The 24,034-nt window shown below is 43.7% G+C and overlaps 2 protein-coding genes across 13 annotated transcripts in view; both read left to right on the top strand.

The window, feature by feature from the left end:
• Nucleotides 1-24,034, top strand: part of DLST (dihydrolipoamide S-succinyltransferase) — a 92,649-nt gene that overhangs the window by 8,357 nt on the left and 60,258 nt on the right. The gene's annotated exons all lie outside the window — the stretch shown is intronic.
• YLPM1 (YLP motif containing 1) overlaps nt 2,722-24,034 on the top strand; it is a 38,950-nt gene continuing 17,637 nt past the window's right edge. For 7 of the 12 annotated variants that reach the window (XR_012835626.1, XM_075753876.1, XM_075753875.1 and 4 more), the window contains exons 1-7: nt 2,722-3,840; nt 8,760-9,002; nt 9,924-10,118; nt 11,362-12,104; nt 16,268-18,622; nt 21,351-21,456; nt 23,325-23,805. Coding sequence is in view for 9 of the 12 variants with exons in the window: in XM_075753876.1 (XP_075609991.1) it covers nt 2,797-3,840; nt 8,760-9,002; nt 9,924-10,118; nt 11,362-12,104; nt 16,268-18,622; nt 21,351-21,456; nt 23,325-23,805 (5,167 nt within the window). In the remaining 3 variants the exon portion in view is untranslated. The remainder of the gene's footprint in view (nt 3,841-8,759; nt 9,003-9,923; nt 10,119-11,361; nt 12,105-16,267; nt 18,623-21,350; nt 21,457-23,324; nt 23,806-24,034) is intronic. The other 5 variants (XR_012835628.1, XR_012835627.1, XM_075753882.1 and 2 more) reach the window with 1 other exon arrangement.

The raw sequence follows: 24,034 nt of genomic DNA, 5'->3' as shown, positions 1-24,034 counted from the left end.
TCAGTAACTCTAGGGAATCCAGCCTCCCCCGTAACATCCTGTCTCTTGCTGTAGTCAGTTTCCATAGCTTCAGAAGATGGAGAAAACAATCAGAAGAGCCGCAAAAAGAAGGTCTGAAGTTATGCGAAGAATGGGAGAAAATAATTTCTGGGGGCCACCAGAAGACCCAAGATTCCTGCAGTGTTACCACCAGATGAAGTGAAGAAACTTAAGCTGCTGATCCAAGATGTGACACTGGTTAACTGAGGGATAACGGAATAGTGGTAGAAGAGCATTTAGAAGCAGGAAGAGCATGAGCTATTAAAAAAAATAACTAAAACCAGCATGATGACATACATTAACATTACAGACTGTGAAAGAATAAGAGGGCATAATGTGGACTTAACAGGGTTGCTTTAGGACAAGGTAACATATGGTAAAACCAATGTATCTTGGCTGGCGGGAGTCAACTCTACTGCTGCCCAAACCAGATTTGGGTATTGACAAAAGCATCTGTCAAGTTATTTGGAAGTTATGTTTTGGCCTCCTCGATGTAGGCTGGAAAATGGTTGCTACTGGAAAAGGTTGAGTACATGTATTTTTTCATAAGTAAAAGGTTTCTTCACAATATTGAGTAACCACAACAAACAGCAAGAATGTTGGGAGAGACCTGCCTGCAGGAAATGACCTTGAGTAAACTGATCACCAGAGAACTCACTTTGAGTGAATCGATCAGGAGGATAAATCAAAGGATGTTTACAACAGGAATGCCCTATTTTGAAAGGACACACTTTTGCAAGCTTAGTCAGTGAGTAAACTGGCCCAGAGAGCTCAGGGCTATAAATGTTAAGTATGCATACGATGTGGAGGAGATGGGGGCTAAAAGTACAAATGCTATTGGCAAGTCATACTCACTCCAAGAGAAGTCTTTGAGGAGCACCATCCTAGACAGAAGATCAGTACTCGCCTCTAGATGAAAAGAAAGGATACTAAAGAATAGAAAAGACATACCTATGTGTATTAAGATAGTTTTCTTAAAGATTTGCATCTCATAACTTGAGTTCACACTCTACTTGAAGCTTTTCTTGTAGATTAATGCTGTTATCACCTCTGTGGATTCCCTGGAATTTAACAACAAATGAACTTGAAAGTCCAACTTTTCCAGTAGAGAGGACAAAGCTTTTTTTCTACATAACAATCTGGTTTTCTTGATTTTTCTCCTGATTGAAAAGTCTTTGGACTTTCCCTCCAACGCCTGCCTTTCTCCACTGGCCAGGGATCCTTGATTTGCCAGCCATGATGAACATGAGAAAAATTGCTCAGGTTTTCTGTATTTGGGAAGGAGGGCAAGCAGTGAAACACCACAATGCTGGTGCACTGCTGACCTAAACAAACGGATTCTTTCCTTCTACCTATCCATCATCTAGGGTAGAACTAACCTGCTCATGACAGTTAGGGTGGGAATTAGACCCCCCAGGAAGTTTGAGGAGAAAATATTAAGAACTGACAGATAGTAGGTAGGGACAGCAAGGGACTCAGAAGCATGATGTGCCATCTATCCTATTAAGAAACAAAAACTACCACTTGTGACCAAGGTGGATGGGCCACCTATACTTAACCCAGAAAAGGAATGTGTAATTTTATATATGTGTTTGATAAATAGCCACTAGACTTTGCTGCCCAGCTACTGGAATTCACATGCACAAGCCCTCACGTCTTTACAACAGGAGTCAGCACTTTGCAGAAATCTTTGCTAACAGGTTACAGAACATATTTGTATGTTTAACTCATACTTCAGTGCGGGAAGAAAGAAATGCAAGAAAAAATTCTTCCCTGCTCCTCCATGCAGTTGCTTCTGTAATGGATGAGGCAGTCCCACACATCCGCTGCTCCATTCTCATTTTTGCCTCTCCAGTTTATCTCCAGCATATTCACTGAAAACGAAGTAAAACCATTTACATCATTTCTAGGGGATGGATCACCAGGCATCGCGCCGTCCCTGCACCATTGCTCCCAGGGCTGCAGAGCCCTTTGCATCGGTGCACCTTTCCCGAGGCCTGGCTCAGCTGCGCTTATGGCCGCACTGAGTTCACCTTTCAATGCCTAATGACAATTAATTAGCTCTGCCATCGCACCTCGGGTCACCGACACCGGGTTTGCCAGAGCACCTTGGGGCTGAAGCGGGGTGGTGACCCCCGCTGTGGGTCGGAGCCCTTACCGGCGGGCGGCAGCGGCACAGCCCCGGGAGGGAGCGGCGAGTAGGCGCGGAAACATGGCCGCCGCCGGCACCGCCGCCTGCACACCGGGGTAACCCAGGTCACCGGCGCCCCCGCCCCGGCGGCACCACGGCCTGCGGGAAGCCACCGGGGGCCGGACCAGCCCTACAGGGGCGCTTGCGAGCCCGCGGCAGGATTCGGCGGCACCCGCCTGCTCCCGCCCCCCTACACAAAATGGAGCCCCCCCTCCCTCTCCCCCCTGCCGGGGTCCGCTCTAGCTCCCTTCCGTTGTCTGCCTCTCCCTGGTCCAAGGGACCGGCGGCGGGCGGGAAGCGGCGCTCTGGACCCGCCTCCACTCCTCTCTATGCGCCCTGCCGCTGGGTTAGCGTCCTCCCTCCCGCAGTGACGGCGCTGCCCGCTGGGTGGCGCGCTACCGGCGCCGAACCTCCGGGGGGGGGGGGCGCCGCTCGACGCTCTAGCGCTCCACTCGCTCTCTACTGTCCGGGAGGGCGGCGCGCCTCGCTGCGCAGGCGCCGTGGGCTGCACGCGCCGCCGCGGCCTGTGGAAGCGCCGCGCCGCGCTCCGCTCCCGCAGCCCCGCCATGTACCCGGCCTGGGGCTTGTACGGGGCGGCGGGGCACTACCCGCCGCCGCCCACCTCCATCCCGCCCCCGCCGCTGCCTATCCCTCCCCCCAGCGTCCCGCCTCCCACCGTCCCGCCGATGCCGCTGCCCAGCTACCCGCCGCCGGGCCCCGCGCCCCCCACCGCCGCCGCCCCGCCGCCGCCGCCCGCCGGTACCTCGGGGTTCCTGAGCCTGCAGGAGCAGCACCTGGCGCAGCTGCAACAGCTCCAGCAGATGCACCAGAAGCAGTTGCAGTCCGTGCTGCTGGGGCCGCCGCCGCCGCCGGGGCCTCCCCCTCCGGGGCTGCCGCCGCCGCCGCTGCCCGGCTCCTTCACCGACTGGCAACAGCCGCCGCCGCCCGTGCCGCCGCCGGTCCGCAGCTACCAGAAGCAGTTCGCCCACCGCGAGCCGCCGCCGCCAACCCGCAAGCCGCCCGCCGCCGCCCGGGAGCGCGACGGCCAGGAGCCGCCGGGTGGGCACGGCGACTGGGGCGAGCCGGTGCCCTCCTCGCCGGTGCCCATGGACATGGAGCTGTCCTCGCCGCCGCAGTCCCCGCAGGCCCCCGCCCAGGCCTACCTGCCCCCCGCCCAGGCCTACCTGCCGCCCCCCCAGACGGAGTCCTACCTGCCGCCCCCGGCCCAGCCGCCCCCGGCCCAGTCCCCGACGCTTCAGCCCTATCTGCCCCGGGCGCAGGCTTCCCAGCCGCCGCCCTCCTTCTCCGAGCCCCCGCCCTCCTACCTGGAGCCCCCGCCGGCCACCGCCTCCCAGCCCTACCTGCCGCCTCCTGCCCAGGGCTACATGGCGCACCCCCAGCCCTACCTGCTCTCCTCCCAGGCCTCCCCTTCCCAGCCGGCTCAGTCCAGCCTGGCCCCTTCCATCCCTCCCCCGGCCAAGCCATCGCAGGCCCATTTCCCCCCGCCCCAGCCGTCCCTGCCCGCCGCTGCCCAGCCGGAGGCCGTGCAGGGTACCGCCAAGGAGGCCGGTGGCACGGAGCAGCCGGACCCCTCCACCATGACTCCCCAGGTAAGGCATTGCCACCGCCACACTCGCCCCTGCGGCCCAGGCTGGCAGCGGGGAGCTGCCAGGGCAGCGGTGAAAATTAACCGCTGGCGGGTACCAGGTGTTGCAAAGGTCTCCGGGTAAGGGCAGTTAGTAAACACGCCCTATTTGCATAATACTTAAAGGGTTTGAACGCAACCCTTGGAAGTCCAGGAATGGCATGGCTCAGGCGAGGCTCAGTTAATGCTTCTTTAACCAGTGGTGGGTGTCAGGATCTAACAAATCGTTATTTTTCAAGAGCAGATGAGTTCTTCTGGGAAAAGTCTAACTCCTGGCTGAACTTAATTTTCTTGGGGGGTTTGTTGGTGTCTGGAGAATTTTTTCCCAAATACAGCATGTGGGCAACTTGCACCAAACCTCTGTTGACTTTCTCCGGCCTATTTTGAGATGCAACAGTCTGTTTGCTTATTGCATGTTGCAGGATGAGCGCCTCTTCAGTGATTCCTTCAGTTAGTTTTCTCATGGGGTCATATTTCGGTTGTCTGTGTGACTAGAATTGTGACTATTTTAATCTTGTCACACATAGTTAAAGCTGCAAAAGAGTTTCTGTCGTAGTACATAGTTGCCCTTTACTTAGATGTTTTGTGCTGCATGTACTTGATCTTCCAGTATAAAATCATATGAGACATTGGAGGGAAATGTTCTGAAATGCTTCTGAAGTGAAAAATGCTATTACTGTTAATGCTGGGTGCTTTTTTTGTGTAGGTAAGGGCTAAAATGCCTGTAAAACGTTTGCATGCTTCACTTCCTAAATGTGAGCAGTTCTAGTGAAGTTGATGTGACCGTTATATGCATTCAGTTAGGGACAATCTAGTTGCTTAAGGTTAAGCATGCACAGAGACACATGCGTGTTGAGGTCCTCAGCTGTGTATACAGGTCAGATTCACTGAGGCTTTTGCATGGGTTTAGGGTTAGTTTGTAGAGACCCAGCTGCAAGAACAAAGCTGAAGTGCACGCTTTATTTTGACTTTATTTAAGTTTAAAAGACCTCTGGTTTTGGCAAATTGATCTTAGGATTCTGATTTGAAGCTGAGCTTGCAAAAATCCTGTTGTGTCATATTGAAGTTACTGACACTTTAAATTTGTTAATCGTTGGGACACCTTTTTAATTGTATCCATTAAAATTTCATACCAATACCTGAATATGTTTGGGAACGTATAATTTTTAAGTTTGCACCATGTAACTAATCACTGCCTAGCAAAGTGGTGCTTTCAGGTCATGAATTTAATTTTACAAAGGTTTTGGATAGTACTAGTTGGTATTTTACAGTGATAGCAATGGCACTCACTGATTTTTTTAATGACAAAACCAAAACCTTGAAAAATCAGATGTAAAAAGTGTTGTTAGTTTGGTACTGTGACTGCTTGCTGACTTCTTAAATTATTGAACTCACAATTGAATAGTAGACTGTAATTCCTTCCTCCTTATGTAGCCTGAAATGCCATTAATGTTATTTAATTGTTCCTCAACCACTGTCTCCTTTCCCGAAGAGTTGCAAGTAATGTATTATTGCAGTGCATACATAGAAGCAGCAGAATACTGCTGAAGTTTACATTGTCTGGTTTATGACTGTTTATACAAACAGCTTCTATCTGGAGTAGTTTGTTTACATTTATGCACAATTCAGTGTTAATTCAAAAGCAATATGGTACTTTGGTCATAAATTTGTGTTATAACAGATTGATACGTTTTTGGCTATCTTAGGCTGTAAAATGGGACAGGATTTGGAGCACCAAGTCCTTACACAATAGGAATAGGAAAAGCAAAGCATAGTGGTGCTTTCTTGCTAACGATCTTAAAAGCGGAGTAGAGAAATACTGTAATTTGTCATTTATAAGATCCTATTAAGCTTTTGTTTAATAGTTGAAAACAATTATTTCTGTTCTCATCCCACAGCAAAAGTGTCTGCAGCCAAATAGATCAGTGTTTTTCTCTTACCATAGAAAATATTATTCAATTTGCCATGAGTTAGTGTTTTATTGTTTCCCTTTCCTATCTAACAATAAGATACCACTCTTTGCCCTGACAGTATTGTGAGTTTAGCATAGTTTCTTGCATAGGTGTACAGTTGGATTAAATTGCTGGATTCTTGTGTTTCTCTACAATCAGATGCGATTTCTGTCAAGTCCCTTTAAAATACCTGTGGTATTTCATTAATGCTCCATCTGATATTTAGGTACTGTATGCTGCTGTTTATTTACAGTAGTAAGTAAATGTGGGAGTGCATCTGTACCCATAATATGCATTTATCTACATCTGTTGAAGCTACCTTAACTTTACCATGTCACCTTGCAGCAGACTGCCGCACTCTTTAAAATCCCCCTTTTGTTTTATAAAAGGCGCAAAACCATTCTTTTGCTATCTTTACCAGAAAAGGACTGAGTGTCCCCCAAAATAGGCATTATGTTATGGCCTAGGGTCACCTAAATTCATTTTCAAGTAGTCTTTTGGAGTGGGCTTAGTGTTAATGTTTTTGGTGGTATGTCGTGTGGTCAGGAGCTGATAGTGCTGGTTTCAGCATTCCCTGTACAATGCAACAGGGAATGCGTAGTCTCTTGGTCAAAGATGGAAAAAGGCTTATGTTGGTGCTGGTGTGTTTCTTGGGCTTAAGGATTGTAACTGAGCTTGGAGAATGACAGTCATCGTGAGGAGATAAGCACTCGAATAACTAAACTTCTCGTCATCTGGAATTTTCTACACTGGTGCATCTGTTTTGCTCAGACTAAGCTGTAGAAATCTACCTTTCCACTTCTCTCACACTTTTCAGATAGAATCTGCAATACGTGTGTCACTGACTCAATCTGCTGTAAAAAATAGGTGACAGGGTATTATCATAGCTCTTTGTGTGAACCCCTGGTCATATTATGAGTTCTAGCCCTTTGTCCAGTTGGTAGAATGAGGAGGAAACAAAATGGATCCATGGAGACAACAATTTTATGGCAGTAGAACAGGTGCTCACCAAGCATAGCATCTAGTGCCATCCTGGTAAATCAGCTTATAATGCCTTTTGAGAGGGATAGTTGAATCAGCTTTTGTATAGCTGGGAATGCATGCTCCTCCTTGGTGTTGAACGTTGCACTTATTGCAGCATGTTGTTGAGGGTTTCTGAGAGAGTCCATGCTGAAGCATGAATGCACATCTTCCACCCAAACTCATGACAACTCTTCTGAGTCGTATTCTTGTTGAAAAAATTCTTGGCAGGAATTATGGCAGGATCAACATAAAGTCCAAGAAGCATAGCCTCTCCTTTCATTGACCTCATCTCCAAGTTACAGTTCTACAGAAGTATTTTTTAAAAATACACCTCCACGTTTAATTGTGTCTACTAGATTGCTACAGTAGAAAATGTTATTCCTGATTTGAGCGTGAGGTAGGCTTTTGGAGGAAGCTTGCACTTCTTTTCAATCTGTTTTAAGATGGGACGAATGGTTCAGTTTTGAGAAATCTTATCAGACAGCACCTACCACTTTGTTACTGTCATATTTCTATTATTTTAAAATAAGACCTGCATCTTTTGGATTCTTTTCTGTTTCTGAGTGGGCTTTATATAGGTGTCTTGTCTTAACTCTGCATGCTTGGATGGAAGGGAAGAACAGACGATACGAAAGATGTAGAGCAGTCACAGATTCTCAGAGGTGATGGACTTGACATAGAGTGCAATAACGGTTGCACTAGGTCAGACCAAAAGTACAGTATTTTATCATTCTGTCTTTGACAGAGACTAAAAGTATATGTTAAGAGAATAACTTAAAAAATAAGTGTATAGTGATAGTTCCCTAAAATGTAGGAGCTACCTTAGCTATAACTGGGGTCTTTCTTTTTAAAATCTGTAGATCTTTCTTCTATGAGCTTATGGAGCTGTGCCTTCAATCCACAAAATTTCAGCCCTTGCAGTGGTCTCTGGCAGGGACTTTGGTAGCACAAGGCCGTGTCAGGTGAAGAGCTGCTTCCTGTGTGTTTTAAATCTGTGTCCTGCTAGTCTGATTTTTCACACCTGATATTTCTTGTATTGGAAGAGATACAAAACTGTTGGTTCCTATTCAGGTCTCTTTAGAATGCACCACTACTTAAGTATTGAGATGCTTATCTTTAGTCTTTTATTCTTTATGTTGGTGGCAGCTTACAGTGTTTTGAAGCTACTTTCATCTACCCGGAGTACTCTAATTCTAGCCTGAAATATTTAAAACTGAAAGCTTGATCACTTCTTAAATGGATAATTTTTGGGGTGCAACCATATCTATTTACCTCTTCAGCTGTTGAATGAATCAGAATTAATGAGAATTTAGATGATAAATAATCCTCACTATATGCTGGTACTGATTGTTCTTTTTCCTTTCCACAGCCTTTATTCAAATGTCTCCACCACAATTTCTGAGCTCTCATTTTTACTCTACTTGATGTCTGTGTTCTCTGATCGTCCTCTTCATCCTTTTTGTACATTGCCTCCTTTTTCTCTGTACTGCTCCTTTACTCATGCTTGTCCTCCATTTTCGCTTCATTTTACCTAAGTTAGTCTCATAATAAATACCTATAGTTGTTAGGAATAAAAAGCACTAAAAATAGTAAGTATGGTACTTATCACATGTCTGTAGTAATTTGGCTTACTATTGGCCATCTTTCTGCTTTTCGTTACTGTTCTCTTTAGTTGTAAGCTCTTTGAGGTAGGAAATAAGTTCTGCTGCAGGTACCATGCCTCACATAGTGGTTTCTGAAGTTCAGTTTGATCTTCTGACATCCATTGCAATACTATTGATGATGAAGTGAGTTTTCCCTCAAAACAGATTTTGAAACTTTTCTAGAGTATGATTCTAGTGACTATTATGAATTAATTTTCATGTTTTTCCCCATGAAAGCTGTCTTAGAAAATTTCTGTCTCTTGTAGGAACAGCAGCAATACTGGTACCAGCAGCACCTCCTTAGCCTGCAGCAAAGGGCAAAAGCCCATGCTCAGGGACAGCAGCAAATGAAAGGTCCAGTGGTGAAGGATGCATCCGAGCAGAGAGCAAAGTCTGAAGAAGGGAAAATGAGTGCTTCAGCTCAGCAGTCTGAACCTCCTCCGCTTAATGAATCCCTGCCTCCAGCTTCCAAAGACGATGAGTCTTCTCTTACATCCACTGAAACTCAGGTAGGCTTTGTAAAGTGGCTTTGCCACTCCATTTGTTGTGCTAGATGAGACAAAGAAACAGGAAAATAATGTCATCAAATTCTCATGTATACTGTGTAACAATAACTAAATATGGCAAAGGAATCTTAAAATAACATTTGCTAAGGCTACACCAATTAAAAAAATAAAAATACACTCCTTGTATATAGACTTAGATAGTCACCCGCACATGCACCAAGCAAGTCCAAGCTTGACTCACTTGCATCTTCCCCAACATTGTCATGTTTGTCTGTGAGAAAGATGAAAGTGCAAAATCAAGTACTCGGTAGATGAGGAATGCTATTTTTAAGACACTATTTCTTAATTCCTCTCTAGCAGTTTGTCAGTTCTGGCTTCCCTTCTCTCTGTATGTTATAGTTTGCCTGAAAGCCAAGAACTTTGTACAGAATATTTTTGTAAACACGCTTAATTACAGCTAATATATAATGGATGTAGGTCATGATTGATGTTTGAACAGATTACTGTAGGGTAGTAGATTACCCTGCAGCATGTGCTCCACTTTAACTTACAGTGTGTGGGTTCCTACCAAGTGGCAAAAATAATGTACTTGGAGTTACTTTACCTCATCATGAAAAAGCACTGTTGTCTCGTTATATTTGCTGTGAGCAACAGATAACAGATCTGCATTAATCTCTTTCCTGTAGGTAGTTTCTGTATGTATGAATACCCTAATTGCCATCAGCCTAACCTTTAGATCAGACTATTCACATTAAGAATAAATAAAAACCAGCCTTCCAGAGGCTGTGGGTGGCAAGAACACTCAAATACAGAGTGATAAAATAGCAAGCACTGAGAAAGTTCCTGTAAACTGGGTAGTGACCAAGTGTGTTTTTCTTCTGACAGAAGGAGCATTCCTTTATTTGTATTTGCCTTTTTCTCTAGCTCAATATTGAACCTCCCGATGACCCTGAAGAAGATTTGAGATTGCAGCAGTTGCAAGCAGCAGCAGCTCAATGGCAGCAGCATCCCCATCACCGGGTTGGATTTCAATATCAGAGAATAATGCAGAAGCATGCCCAGCTGCAGCAGATAGTACAGCAGTATCAACAGATCATGCAACAGCCTCCACACTTACAGGTGAAACACTAAGGAGATGGTGTTTGATTTACTTGCTGGATGACCTAGCACTCATGGTCTGCTGAAAAAACAAGTAATTGAATAATTTGTCATGGTTGGCTCATTTGTCTAGCTACTTTTCCTGCTTAGGTAGAAGTCTATATTCCCTTTTCCTACTATCATTCAACTTCACAATGAAAAAAGAATTGACAGATGGTGATGAAGTTTCAGTAGGATGAGAAATACAAGACTTCACGCTTGTCGTAAGATTTTTCAGACATACCTGGGTGATACAGGAGTAAAGGTGAAGACGATATTGAATTTACTCAGTTTTGAATGTTTTACTGCTGGAGAAACAGTTCAGAAGAAAGATCGGGTAAACAGACGATTGCATGGAGTAATTTGGTAGCTGTTCTTTTTTACAACATTGTGTAGTACAAAAATGAATATGTACAATGATGAAGTAAACGTAGATGCCAAAATATGCAGTTAAGTGAATTAAGAAAATCACTCTCACATTATTTTTGACTCATAATCAATGAATAAAATTAGAAGTCTAATAATGAGTTTGGATAATTATGTCAGTGTTGCAACCTTTAAGCTTTTAAGCAGAAGTTGATTACTGTATTAGAGAGCTGAGTCAGCTTTTTCTGGATTGGTGGATTTTGTACATTAAGCGTTTCTTTGTAGCTTGGCCTGTTTGCTTGTTTAAAAAAGTGTCTTAAGTGTGAACCCTAAAAATCTCAGACAAGATCAAGCCATGGATATTACAATCTGTATCTACACATAATGAAAGACAGTATCTCCTTGAAAGAAGCTTTATCGTGTAAGTAAGATGATCTGGCAAAGACTTAGAGAAAAATAATTGTTGACAGCTGAAGCTACTCTGAGCGGGGTTAATAGCAGAAACTCAAACCTTGACAAATAGCCATGTACTCTATATATCAAAAGCGTGAAGATTGACTTGGGCTTTAGCCATTGTTAGCATCCAGTAATAATACAGCTTGGAGCCCTTTGGTTATAGCTTTCTTCAGCTGTCCTGTTAAAAACAAAACAAAAAAAAGAGCACCTTTTATACATAAATATCCTCTAGTCTTAAAATGTTTAAATTGGCACAATGACTTTAGACATCGCAGTTGGTATTTGCTTCAGTGTAGCTCTTCCTTGGGCTTCTGCCCAAGGCAGAAATTGTGATATTCTGAGTGATCCTGAAATATGTGGCTCTGAAAATAGCTAAGATGCTATTCTTGTCTTCTTGTTGCAGACAATGTCAGTGGACATGCAGCTGCGACATTATGAGGCACAGCAAAAACAGTTCCAGCAGCTTCATAAAGATTGGGAGCGATCAATGAACCAACAGTGGCAGCATCAGCTTCAAACCTACCCTCACAAAGACCAGCTTCAAGAGTATGAGAAACAGTGGAAAGCATGGGATGAACAGATGAAGGTCACTCAGTCCCATCTGCAGGAGAAAGTGAGCTCACTCCAAAATCTGAAGAATCAATATCCTGCAAACGTTTCGCTGCCACCTCCATTTGTTCCATATTCTCAAACCACTCAAGGTGGCATTCCTATTATGCCTCCGACTTTACCTTCAACTACACCTCCGCTGGTCCCCCCGCCTCTCTCTTCTGTTTCTCAGTTATCTAATTCCTCTGTCCCTTCAGGATCCAGTTCTCAAAGCAGTCAATCTACTGAGACACCAAGGCCAGCTCTGCTTCCCACCCCTGGTACCTATGCATCCAAAATAGCTAGTTCAACTGTCTATTCACCTTATCATTCTCAAGTAAGTTCATCCTTTGGCTCTTCAGACCACGGAAAGTCTCAAGTTCATCTTAGTAAACAAACTGTCTCTATTTCATCTGAGCAAGGATGTGGGGAACTGAAAGCCACTTCTGCAGCATCTTCAACACATGTACCTACCATGCAGGATAAACCAGTGAGATCGGGTGGATTGCTTCCAGATCCTCCCAGATCAGCACGTTTTGAAGGACCCAGAGGCCCTAGGTAAGGATGTTTTTGTGGATTTGTACATGTTCCAGGCTACAAGATATTCAGTGATATATTAGGAAACGAAACATATATCTTATTCTCAGATCTTTCTGAGGTCATGTTAAGTGTGCTTGTTTAGTAGAGGTTTCCTTTTTAATGTATGTGCACCATGCTCTGTATTGATCTTATTAAAGCAAGGATAGATAGATGCCTTTCACCTGAGCATTATCTAGAGTAGGATTTTTTTTTTCTAGTAAAATGCTTGGGCACACCACACCCTTTTCATTCCCAGAGACATAATATCCTTTTTGTGAAAACAGGAAAGCTGTTGTAAGTGTTTTATATATCTTTGCTGTCCTTAGGTTGAAGATGATAACTCACACTTGAAAGAGTGATCCTATAAGAAAAGTGATCTAAATTCCCAGCATTTTGTCTGTACTTGGAACACAGTTTAGGAAAATCTAAAGCAAAACTGTTGAAGGATTGTATTTAAGGTGTTTCTATATATGGTAGCACTTCGGTATAGGCATTCTGAAAGGGATTCAGGAAAGTATTCAGATACATATTCAGTTGAATACACTAATGTAGCTAATTACTGGCAATTTAGATGCCTTTTTTTTTTTTTTTTAGAAACAATAAGAAGTACTCTTTGTTTGTAATCCAAGACTTATTGCAGAAAGAAATGAAAATTCAAAGCTCTTCACCAGTACTTTAACCCTAATGTGCTAGAGTTCTGCAGCTGTATGATTTTCTATTCAGTGCCCTTTTCAAAATGGCTGTTTAGGAAGAGGGTTAGAGCTTGTCTTAAGTAGAAATCAATGGTTTTCTACACGTAACATTATTTAGCATTCAAACAATTATAAATGAGAGAGAAGGAAACAAATGAAGATTCAAGCCTTAGGATCCTAGCATTAGGATTCTTTGCCACCTTTTATTTTGTATTGTATCGTGATGGTCTTGGTCTTGAAGGTTGCTGTCTTTATCTTTTGGTAAGATACAGTTTTGTTAAAATTTAAATCTTCATTTTATCAGATGGATGACCTGCTGCCTTACTGTAAAGCTACTCTAAAAGCCAGTGTGCTGTGTCTTTTATGTGGTTTTATACCTGCTGTATGGTTTAATCCAAGCTCTTATTTTGGAATGGTTTTTTTCTTTCATACTTGACATGATATCAGGTTGCAAAAACATCTGTTCTATCTGGCCATTAGTTCAAGATGGGTTGATGTGATGCCTACTGAATCAAAGAACAGTGTTGTTCTGTTAAATTGTTTTTATCCTTACATACTCTGCTAGACTTGACAATCATATCTTCATGTTTATTTCCCTTCTCTTTGCTTCCAGATGATCATCTATGAAGAATAATTCATGAATTGCTAGCCATGTAGATGAATTTTTTATAGCTTTGAATAATTTTCTCTACCTCCTGGTGGTTTTTAAAAAGTGTTGTTTCTGGTCCTGGAGATTTGTTGGATGTACAGTTTTGAAGAGTTTTCATGATTTGCTACCACACATCTTTTATGTGCGTTTAGAGCTCAGCGATGTGCAATGATAGGCTATGGATAATCAAAAATTTCTAGCACATACAGGAGCTTTGGTTTTGAGCATACTTATGGTATTTAATTTACACTGTAACCTTTGTGCATTCCTATATTGTGATAGCATGACCATTCCAGGGTTTTATCAAAGCTTTCCCAAAAACCTGTTTACTGTTTCTTCTCAATATAGTTAGTAGAAAAGTGTCCTAATAAATTTTTAACAGAACTTGGGATAAATTAAAAATGTTGTCTGTAACTTGCTGCTATCCCAGCTAAAAAGTCCTAGGTAATGACTAGACATATAAAAAGACACACACACCCTTCTTTTCTTTTCAGCAATTAGCTTTCCTCAAGAAACTCTAAAGAACAGGCTTAAACTAATTTTCAGAATTTGGGGGATGAAGTGTGTCTTACAGTATCTAACCTTCTAGCTATACCTTCCATGTAAAAGTTGATCCTTTAAATCTAAGTTATCTTGCTGCTGTGCTTTGTAATTTCTTCTCTTTTCTCTTCTTGTTCATCTTGACCTGCCCCTACCCCCCAGAAAAGGCAGTTTACTGTGTTAATTTATCAGGATTATTAGAATTCTTTGAGGTTGTATAAATGATCTTGTTTGGTAAATCAGTCACTGAAACAGTAAATTCTGCAACAAGTCAACCGCTGTTGGTAACTAGGTGATAATGAATTAGTATCCATAGAATCAGAATGCTTTGGGTTGGAAGGGACCTTTTAAAGGTCATCTAGTCCAACTCCCCCTGCCATGGGCAGGGACATCTTCAACTAGATCAGGTTGCTCAGAGCCCTGTCCAACCTAACCTTGAATGTTTCCAGGGATGGGGCATCTACCACCTCTCTGGGCAACCTGTTCCAGTGTTTCACCACCCTCATTGTAAAAAAAATTCCTTCCTTATATCTAGTCTAAATCTACCCTTTTTTAGTTTAAACCCATTATCCCTTGTTGTATCACAACAGGCCTTATTAAAAAGTCTGTCCCCATCTTTCTTATAAGCTTCATTTAAGGTGGCCAGAAGGCTGCAATAAGGTCTCCTTGGAGCCTTCTCTTCTCCCAGGCTGAACAACCTCAACTCTCTCAGCCTTTCCTCATAGGAGAGGTGCTCCAGCCCTCTGATCATTTTCGTGGCCCTCCTCTGGACTCCTCCAGCAGGTCCATGTCTTTCCTGTGCTGAGGACGCGAGAGCTGGACACAGTACTCCAGGTGGGGTCTCACCAGAGCAGAGGGGCAGAATCACCTCCCTCGACCTGCTGGTCATGCTTCTTTTGATGCAGCCCAGGATATGGTTGACTTTCTGGGCTGTGAGTGCACACTGTTGGCTCATGTCCAGCTTTATCCGCCCATACTGCCAAGTCCATCTCTGGAGGGCTGCTCTCAATCCCTTCATCCCCTGACCCGTATTGATTCTGGGAGTTGCCCTGGCCCATGTGCAAGACCCTGTATTTGGCCTTGTTGATCCTCATGAGGTTCACATGGGCCCACTTCTTGAGCTTGTCCATGTCCCTCTGGATGGCATTCCATCCCTCAGGCATGTCAAGTTCTATAGACTTATGTATGTTCAAGTTCCTCAGGTGGTCATGAACCTGATTGTCTCTTAAAGTGGGAGGGACTTTGCTCCCCCAGTCCCTGTCTTGCAGCCCACCCCCTCAAGAGGTGTGGGAAGAGAGGTTGCCAGTGAAGGCTGAGGCAAAAAAGTTGAGTACCTCAGCCTTCTCATCCATTGTTACCAGTTTGCCAGTTGTGTTCATCAGGGGGATACACTTTCTTTGACCTTCCTTTTCTGGTTGGCATAGCTATAGAGGCCTTTCTTATTACTCTTTGCGTCCCTTGCCAAGTTCAGCTCCGGCCACACTTCGGCCTTCCTGATCCCATCCAGTGAGACACAACATCCCAAACATCCAAGCAACTTGTCTTCAGACATGAGTTCCTTACTTTGTGTAAAATGTTTGATTTGTTTTCATCTGTAATGTAAATCAGTATTTGAGTATATACTTAGAGATTGGATTTTTTTACTCAATCAGCCTTGTTACATATGATTGCATGAATTATTCTTCATTAGTTTACCTGAACTATTTCCTCATATTCAAGCAATAGCAATTGTAGGTGCTCTCAAAAGGAATTAAAGTGATGCAATAAAAATGTATTTTTTAGGCATATTGTCTTGCATGGAGCTGGGCAATATCACAGTTTGTTGCACTTTCTAAAAGGATCTGTATTTAAAGATTTTTCTAGATGGCATTCATTACCATAGTTAAGTAGGCTTGTTGCATACTATCAAAACAGAACTTCAAAAAGGGGTTGTTGATTCCAACAAAAATTCCGTTAAACAACAGTTGAAAGCTTTTTTCCAGATGAGTTTGTCAGCTTTCTTTGTCAGTTAGGTTTCAGTCCTGAGATGTAAGCCAAGTTTCCTTTTAGGGTAACATAGTCTGCAAGTGGCTTAAACTGGTCTTCAGTGGACAATATTGAATTGAAGAAGATGTCTCAGTGCTTCTGCACTGGTTCAGTTGGGACTGATCCTAAGACACACTAGGATTCAGAAGTAACTGGGGCACGGGGGGTGAAACTCTCTTAGAGGTTTTTAATTTGACATGTTCGTTTGAATAAAATTGCCATTATGTCATCTGTAGATTTGATGGACCTCGAGGAAGAGGATATGACAAATTTGAAGGCTCAAGACAGAGAGGGCCTCGTTTTGACTCCCAGCGCTCAGAAGGATACAGGTCACGTTTTGACCGACAGAATACAGATGGACAGTCTTCAAGTAGATGGGGGACTATCCCACGAGGACCAGCAGCACAATTTTATACTTCGACAAATACATCACATGGACATGGTTCCCGACCTAGTGGCCCACGGTGGAGGGGGCCTAGGCCTCATTTGGGACAGCAGCAGCAGCAGTCACAGACTGACTCACAGTCAGAAAACAAAGAACCTTTTACAGAAGTAGCTGGCAATCAGCAGACTGTAAGCAGAACACAGTCTGTTCCTGATGCACAGAGCGCAGGTCCCATTGAGTCAAATGAGGACCTGACAAACACTCAACAGGAACCATCCAAACCTGAAGTCAAAGAAACTATTTCAGACCCTCCTAAAAAGTGGACATGGAGTTCACATGATCCTAACCAGCAAGTAGAAGAGTCCAAAGCACCTACTCCACCTATTCAGAATCAGAAATCAACATCACTTTCTAGTAGCCCTGTAGCTTTGCAGTCAAGTATTGCAAGAACAGGCAGTGCGGTAACCCCTGTAACAGGAAATCAGGATTTGGATTCACCAGATGGCCAGTTGATTGCTTCAGATAGCACCCAGGGCTTACCTGGACCAGAAGGCAGAGGGAAAGGGCCATTTATGCATGAAGATAGAGGCAAGGGACCAGGAAGCAGAGGAAGAGGCCAGGGCAGACTGGATGATGGCCGTGGAAGAGGGCAGGGGGATGGCCGTGGCTGGGGAATGGGCCGTGGCCGGGGGATGGGCAGGATGGACGGTGGCCGGGGGATGGGCAGGATGGACGGTGGCCGGGGAATGGGAAGGATGGACGGTGGTTGGGGAATGGGCAGAATGGACGATGGCCGTGGCAGAGGATATGCGTACAGGGGCAGAGGGTATGCTAGGCAGGCATCCATCCGTGGCAGGGGGATGTTCAGGAGAGCGGGCAGCAGGGAGAGGATGCCAGATAGGCGGTCAGGCAGCAGGGAGAGGATGCCAGATGGACGGTCTGGCAGCCGAGAGAGGGGACTGGGTGGGCGGTCAGATAGCCATGAGAGGGTATTCTCTAGCCGAGATAGAGAGCTAGCTGGGCGGCCAGGCAGCCAAGACAGGGGACGAGCGGGTAGCCGGGAGAGAGGCCCGGTCAGGCGGGCGGGTAGCCGGGAGAGGGAGCCCATGCGGCGGGCAGGTAGCCGGGAGAGGGAGCCCATGCGGCGGGCGGGTAGCCGGGAGAGGGTCCCGGTCAGGCGGGCAGGTAGCCGGGAGAGGGTCCCGGTCAGGCGGGCAGGTAGCCGGGAGCGGGGTCCCATCAGGAGGGCAGGCAGCCGGGAGAGGGAAGCAGGAAGATCTGAAACAAGCAATATAGATAAACCCATTCACCTAGGAGATGACCCTGACAAATTGCCTCCGTACCATCGAGATGAGACACTCAGGGGTTCTTGGGGTCATGAAGATGATAGAATGCAGGAGGAGTTTCCTTTAGACAGTCAAGATGACCCTTCTTTGGAGCAGGAGCGATTGGATGACTGGGAAAGAGAACGATACTGGAGAGATCACAACTCTGATTATCAGGATGATTCTGTAGATACGTATGACAGAGATGACAGGTTGCAATCCCACCATTCATTGCCTCCATTATCTCCCCTACCGCCGCTACCTCCTTTATCATCTGATCATGACAGACGAGATTCATGGTGGGATGACTGGAAAAGGCCAAGAGAAAGGGAACTAGAGAGGGATCTAGATAGGACTGGAAGATCTTCAGACATTTATGATCAAAATTTAGACCGAGAATGGGATAGAGACTGGGACATGAGACCTATGGATGACAGAGAAATGGGGAATCGTGACCTGGATATCCCCCCTCTACCACCATTACCACCTCTTCCACCTCTGGACAGATACCGTGAAGATAGGTGGAGGGAAGATAGGAACAGAGATCATTATGACAGAGACCTCCGAGACAGGGGGGAGCTGAGGATTCGAGAGTATCCAGAGAGATATGACACATGGCGGGAGAAGCAAGACTACCTTCCTGAAAGGACTGACTGGGAGAGGGAACGGTTGTCGGATAGGTGGTATCCAGATGATGGAGACAGGCTGCGGTCTTTGGATGATCATTCAGAGTCATCCCTTCCTCCACCTTCACATTCCTCTGATATGCTGGGAACAGATTCAAACCTGGACTCTGACCAGTCCTTGGGAGGAGTGATGGTCCTTAGCCAAAGACAGCATGAGATAATTCTGAAGGCTGCCCAGGAGCTCAAAATGCTTCGGTAAGTTGCCTGGTTCTGTCACTTTGGGTGGGAATCCCATTCTGTGGAGATGGTGCTCCTTTCCTAATTCATTCCTTGATGGACACAGCAATGGCTTCATTTCTTGTCACCACAGTATGATAGTGGGAGCTCGTGTGGAACAAGTTATTGGGAGTACCTTCATCATAGCTTTTGTGGATGGACTTTTTGTCTTAAATAGGTGGTTGTCCCTTTCCCCATGAATATGGCATTCTCTGTTTGTTACTTTTTAGGAAGAGATATGTCCACATCCCCGGCCTAATCTTTTTGTTATCCTCAAATGAGCTTGTTGATAATTGCTTTTCAGTCTTTTTATTAGTGTCAGATGAGCTCATTGATGATTGCTTTTTAATACTTACCTGTCAAGATCAACATTAATGTGGTTCTTAATCCACACAATGGGACCTGTTTAATTTTTGGATACTGCTTACTTTTTAATTAAAGTATATGAGGGTTTTTTCTTTTTACAATAATCCCTTATTTGAAATCCAGCATCATCAGTGAATGATTTTGTCAAGTTTGGTTGATCTGAGTTCTGAGGATCAGCATAACAGCAGTGATAACAATCAGGAGGATATGAATGCAAGAGTTCACTAAGACCACATTTTAGAAAGCAGCTACTAGACTCCCTAAGGCTTTAATAAGTGTTTATTTAAAAATAAGTAGTAGAATTTTCTCTTAAACATCAGAAACATCCTAGGGCTCAGTAAACTTAGTAATATTAGAATGAATGGAGCACATACTGTCTATCCAAATACTAGCTTTATGATTTGATGCATGGGTTTAGGTGCATTAAATGTATTTTTTAAAAAAAAAAAACCAAAAACCAAACAAAAATCCCCCAAAACCCGGAAAGATTACTATTTTCAGTGAATGAGACCTTTCAGAGGAGACCGTAGAGAAAAGAGGAAACATCTTAGAGGCAGAGGTTCATGTGGTTCATTCTGTTAGTGAGTTACTGAGAGATAACTAAGGATCGATGCCTAGTAATTCTGTAAACAAGATACGCTAAAATAATAGGCAATTAAATGAATGTTTGGTTATCATTACTATATTTACATTCAACCATGTTGCAAGAAACATAGATGTTTTGGACTTTTCTTGAAGCTGTTTTGGTTTTAGACTCATAAGATTGCTACGGATCTGTCCCATATGGAAGGCCTTAGTTGCATGCTAAAATGCAAGAAAAATAATTTTTAAAAGGAAGGGATAATTTTTATTCTGAATAATTTAATCTTTCACTGCAATTAGATTAATTCAACAGGTGTTAGTAACTGAAATCTCTGTTATAAAGTAATATTTGCCAAAAGTTCAGAGTAACAGATAATTTTCAGCTTCCTGACTTTCCCATTGCCTCAGATTGCCAGGTATATATTTTGCTGTTTAATGTGACTAGTTGCAAGCCAGTGGACTTAATCTAAGGACCCTAGTTTGGGAATCACTGCCTAAGTGAATAATTTATTAGGGCTGAAATATTTAAACATAGATGAAAACATTTTATGTAAGAAAGTAGATACATATACTTCTTTCTAAGCCAGTAAAAATAGGAAATATAAACATGACACTACTGGTTCTGATTTTTAAATTAATATGAGGATAATCTTAAAAATTAGTTACACTGTTACTTCTCATCAGGTTCTTGTGAGGAGGTGACCCCAGTCTGAACAGTAGGAACAACTTTAAGGAGACTGCTTATGCTATTTTATTTTTGAGCCAAGAGTTATACTAGTAGCGTGGTGTGTAACTGCTTTTATCTCCAAAGGTAAAGCCTTCATCTGGCTTTGATTTTATTGTGTATAAAACAGCATACTCTGCTGTTCTGTATTTGTCATCTGGTGTATTTTTCCTAAGCCAGGTGTAAAGATGACCTTTTAAGTGCTAGCAATTGCTCAGTTTACTCTTTGTACTAATGAAGCATTTTGGATCCCTTTCTGTGAGCCGAGGTCCCCTTCTACTGGACACTGAGCAGATGGGTTGCTAGTCAGGATGACCTCTGTTGTGCCTAGTACAGAGGGATCCCATTCTCAGCTGTTCTTTGGGCACTACTTTAATATACACAATTAATATGAACAAAGAGTTATTAGCAATAAAAAAACCTAGATAAAAAGATGCAAACAAAACCTGAAAGGAAATCATATTGAATAGATGGATCTTTAATCCAGTGGTTGTAGTATTTATGACTGGTCTTGGTCTGTCCTCCATAGACTAGATAGCATTTTCATACATAAAACCAGGAAACAAAAGCTAACATCACCGCTTTATTTTTAAATGTTGGAGTCTCTGCTTTGTATTGGCCTCAATCCTGTTAGTGTGCAACCCAGAGCAAGTCACTGAGAGCACTTAGGCTTGCATCTCCACTGGGTTTGTGATCTGCAGAAGGTGTTGTCAGAAGCTAAAATCTAGCTTTGCTCTTTCCTGCCAAAGCAGAGTGGTTCTCGTCAAGCACAAAGGCATAACTGCGTGTTGCAGAGGAAAATTGTGATCAAAAAAAGGAGGCAACTTATGTATTAAATACCTCCATGGTTAAGTAAATGTGAAACAGAGATTTCTGAATCATAGCATTGACCATGTAAAGCCTGCTGTGTCCTTCTCATCTTTGGACTTGGCTCCTATTGCTAGTGTAATACGTGGTTTTCACTGTGAGCGTTGATTTCTTTAATTTTTCATTTAAGCTACAGACTGATAACACTTTCTTGTGATCCATGTGCAGAGAGCAAAAAGAACAGCTGCAGAAGTTGAAAGAGTTTAAACCTGACATTTCCACACAGGACTCTCCTAGATCACAGAACACAAGCACAAGGCCAGGTACCTTTCAGGTAAATTCATCTTGTGTTAACTTAATGACGTGCTGGTAGCAATTACTATTAATGTGTATGTCAGATCAGTTCTGCACTCTGATGGTCAAACTTCTGTGTGGAATGCCTCCCCAGCAGCCCTTACAACCTCATCAATTTTCTGTTGAGGCAAAGCAACTTCATAGTTTCTTTAGATTTTCCAAAGTCTTTCTTACTCAGTCTACTTTCTTAGTGAAGTCCACTGTGTCTTCTGAGCATCACCCGTTGGGGATGGTATTGCGTGAGGCTCAACAACCTAGACTGCTGTGGGATGATGTGCAAGAAACAGTGAGCCCTTCCAAAACAGGGACATAAGGCTCATGAGAAGACCCTCCTGTTCCGTGCCTAACTACGTTCTGATACTGGCTTTAATTCCAATCTTGCTCTGCCTTTTCTACTTTAAGAGCTCTCTCCTCTTTGAAGAGGTTAAAGAGAATTTTGAGGATTGGTCTATCAAAACCTGAGATATTGGAACATAGAGTGGGCATTAGCTTTCTGTTTGCTGTCTTTATTAGAAATTCTCATTCTCTGGAATATCATAAAGTGCATGGAAGCTCACATTTGTGTACTTCCATGACTTCCATCTCCTGTTGTGATGCAAGTTAGTCCTCTGCTGCTTAATCTCCTGGTTGTTTCTGGGAACTCTTCTCAGCTGCTTATATTTGTTTTTTTGATAATTCATACCCAGTCAGAAACCAACTGAACTTCTGCAGTCATGTTCACTCAGGTTTATAAATCCTTCCTAAAACGAATAAAGAATTTTGTTAAATGTGTGTTGGAGGAGATACCTGAGTTGATGCACAGTCTTTATTCTTCATCACATCTTAACTCCAAAGTTACTGGTACCAATAAATTTAGCCATGTTGACCTCTGGGTCTGACATTTAACTTTCTTTGTCCCTCCCTCCAGAGAAGTGTTATGCAGTGAATGAGGCACTGAAAGTTTTCTTTTTGCCTAGTTGACCTCTTCCTCATTTACAGTGTCTATAAACTAAAATAATGGAACAGATTTTCTACCAAGAACTGCAGATATGTGGATGCCTTTAGGAAATGACTTTACTCAACTTTGGTATTTTGTATCTCAGACTTCTTTGCCCATCTGCCTAGATGTATTCAAACAACTGTTGTCTTTCTTGGGATTCCTGCCTTCAGACTTCTGCTGTGACTTTGAACTATTATTACAAAGTTCAGCTTTATATCTACAACCATTCTGCAAGTTTTGTTGCACCTTGCTAATAAGGCTGCCTGTAGCTTGGCATCTGCTGTGATGCTGAAAAGACTTTTGTGACACAGTGCGTGGGGTTCCGTGGGGATGTTTGGTTCATGAAGGGGTTTTGTTTTGTTGGGGTTTTCCCCTGGGCAAGACCTCCCCATTTCTTGTGTTGATGTGATGTTGATTTCATTAAGGAGTTTCCAGGTGATTCTGCTCTCTAGGAATTTTTCCAGTGACTTCCAGAAAGAAGCTGGCCTTATCAATCCTTTTGTGCATCACCAAGCTGCCCTACTTTCAGACTTTTTCAGCCTCCTCACAGACAGCAGGAATCTTTGCAGAAAGCAGGAGTCTTTGAGAATAAAACCATAGACACTTTTGAACTGAGATAGGCCTACTGGAGCTTAAATTGGTAAGGTTATTTTGAAGGAGAAAATAAATATTATTTAAGCCTTCACATAGTGAACAAATACCAAATTAATTCAGGCCACCAATTCTTGAAGTATTGTCCTCCTACCTGTAGCACCTCGATGGAGGAATTAGAAAATGCTTATGATTTGATTACCAATTGCCATTGTGCTTACGGAGGATGAGAGAAGGTTAGTTTACAGATCTATATTAAAAGTGCTTTCTGCATCTAGGTCTCTTCTCAGCTATCTCCAGAGGCACCAGTAGAAGCCCAAGCTATTAAACCTTCTCCTGCTGTTATTATAAAGCCTCCCGTGTTGTTCAGACAGCCCACCCCTGTGGCAAGACCAAGTGCCCCACTGTCAAGGCCTGCTACACCTATGACAAGGCCACATGCTCCAGTTTCTACTCCAACTACAACCCCAAGTCATGGTCAGTCTTTAAAACCATCACCTTCTGCTGTGGAACAGGAACGCTGGGATGAGGATTCTTTCCACGGACTCTGGGACACAAATGAGGATAAAGGAGCAAATACGGAGTACGAGTTGTGTAAGCAGGAGTCAATGATGCCTCCACCCGTCTCCTCACCTGTGAAAGTACCTGCTGTTCACACCTCTGTTTCATCAGCTGTATCAGGGTCCCTTCCTCCGGTTATTCCACCAGTTCCTAAAGCACCTGTAATTCAGCAAACTGTGGATTATGGCCACGGGCGAGGTGGGTATTACAGTGTGTTTGATCTGTAACGGAGAGCTAATTAGTCTTCCTAGCTTCTTTCTAAAGGAGTGTGCCATGCAAAGCGTGCCATAGATATTCTGCAGTTGACCTGTAGGCTGCGTACACTGTGATCTAATGCTAAGCAATGCAATTTTAAGGAGGCTGTAAGCTCCAGCCTGGAGTTTAATGTTTTCTTCAGTGCTGTGATAATGAGCTATTTCATGTGAAC

The sequence above is a fragment of the Balearica regulorum genome, chromosome 5 (assembly GCF_011004875.1).
Source record: "Balearica regulorum gibbericeps isolate bBalReg1 chromosome 5, bBalReg1.pri, whole genome shotgun sequence".
NCBI classification, from domain to species: domain Eukaryota; kingdom Metazoa; phylum Chordata; class Aves; order Gruiformes; family Gruidae; genus Balearica; species Balearica regulorum.
Note: the sequence above shows the minus strand (reverse complement) of the source record. Positions and strands in the feature narration are given on the sequence as shown.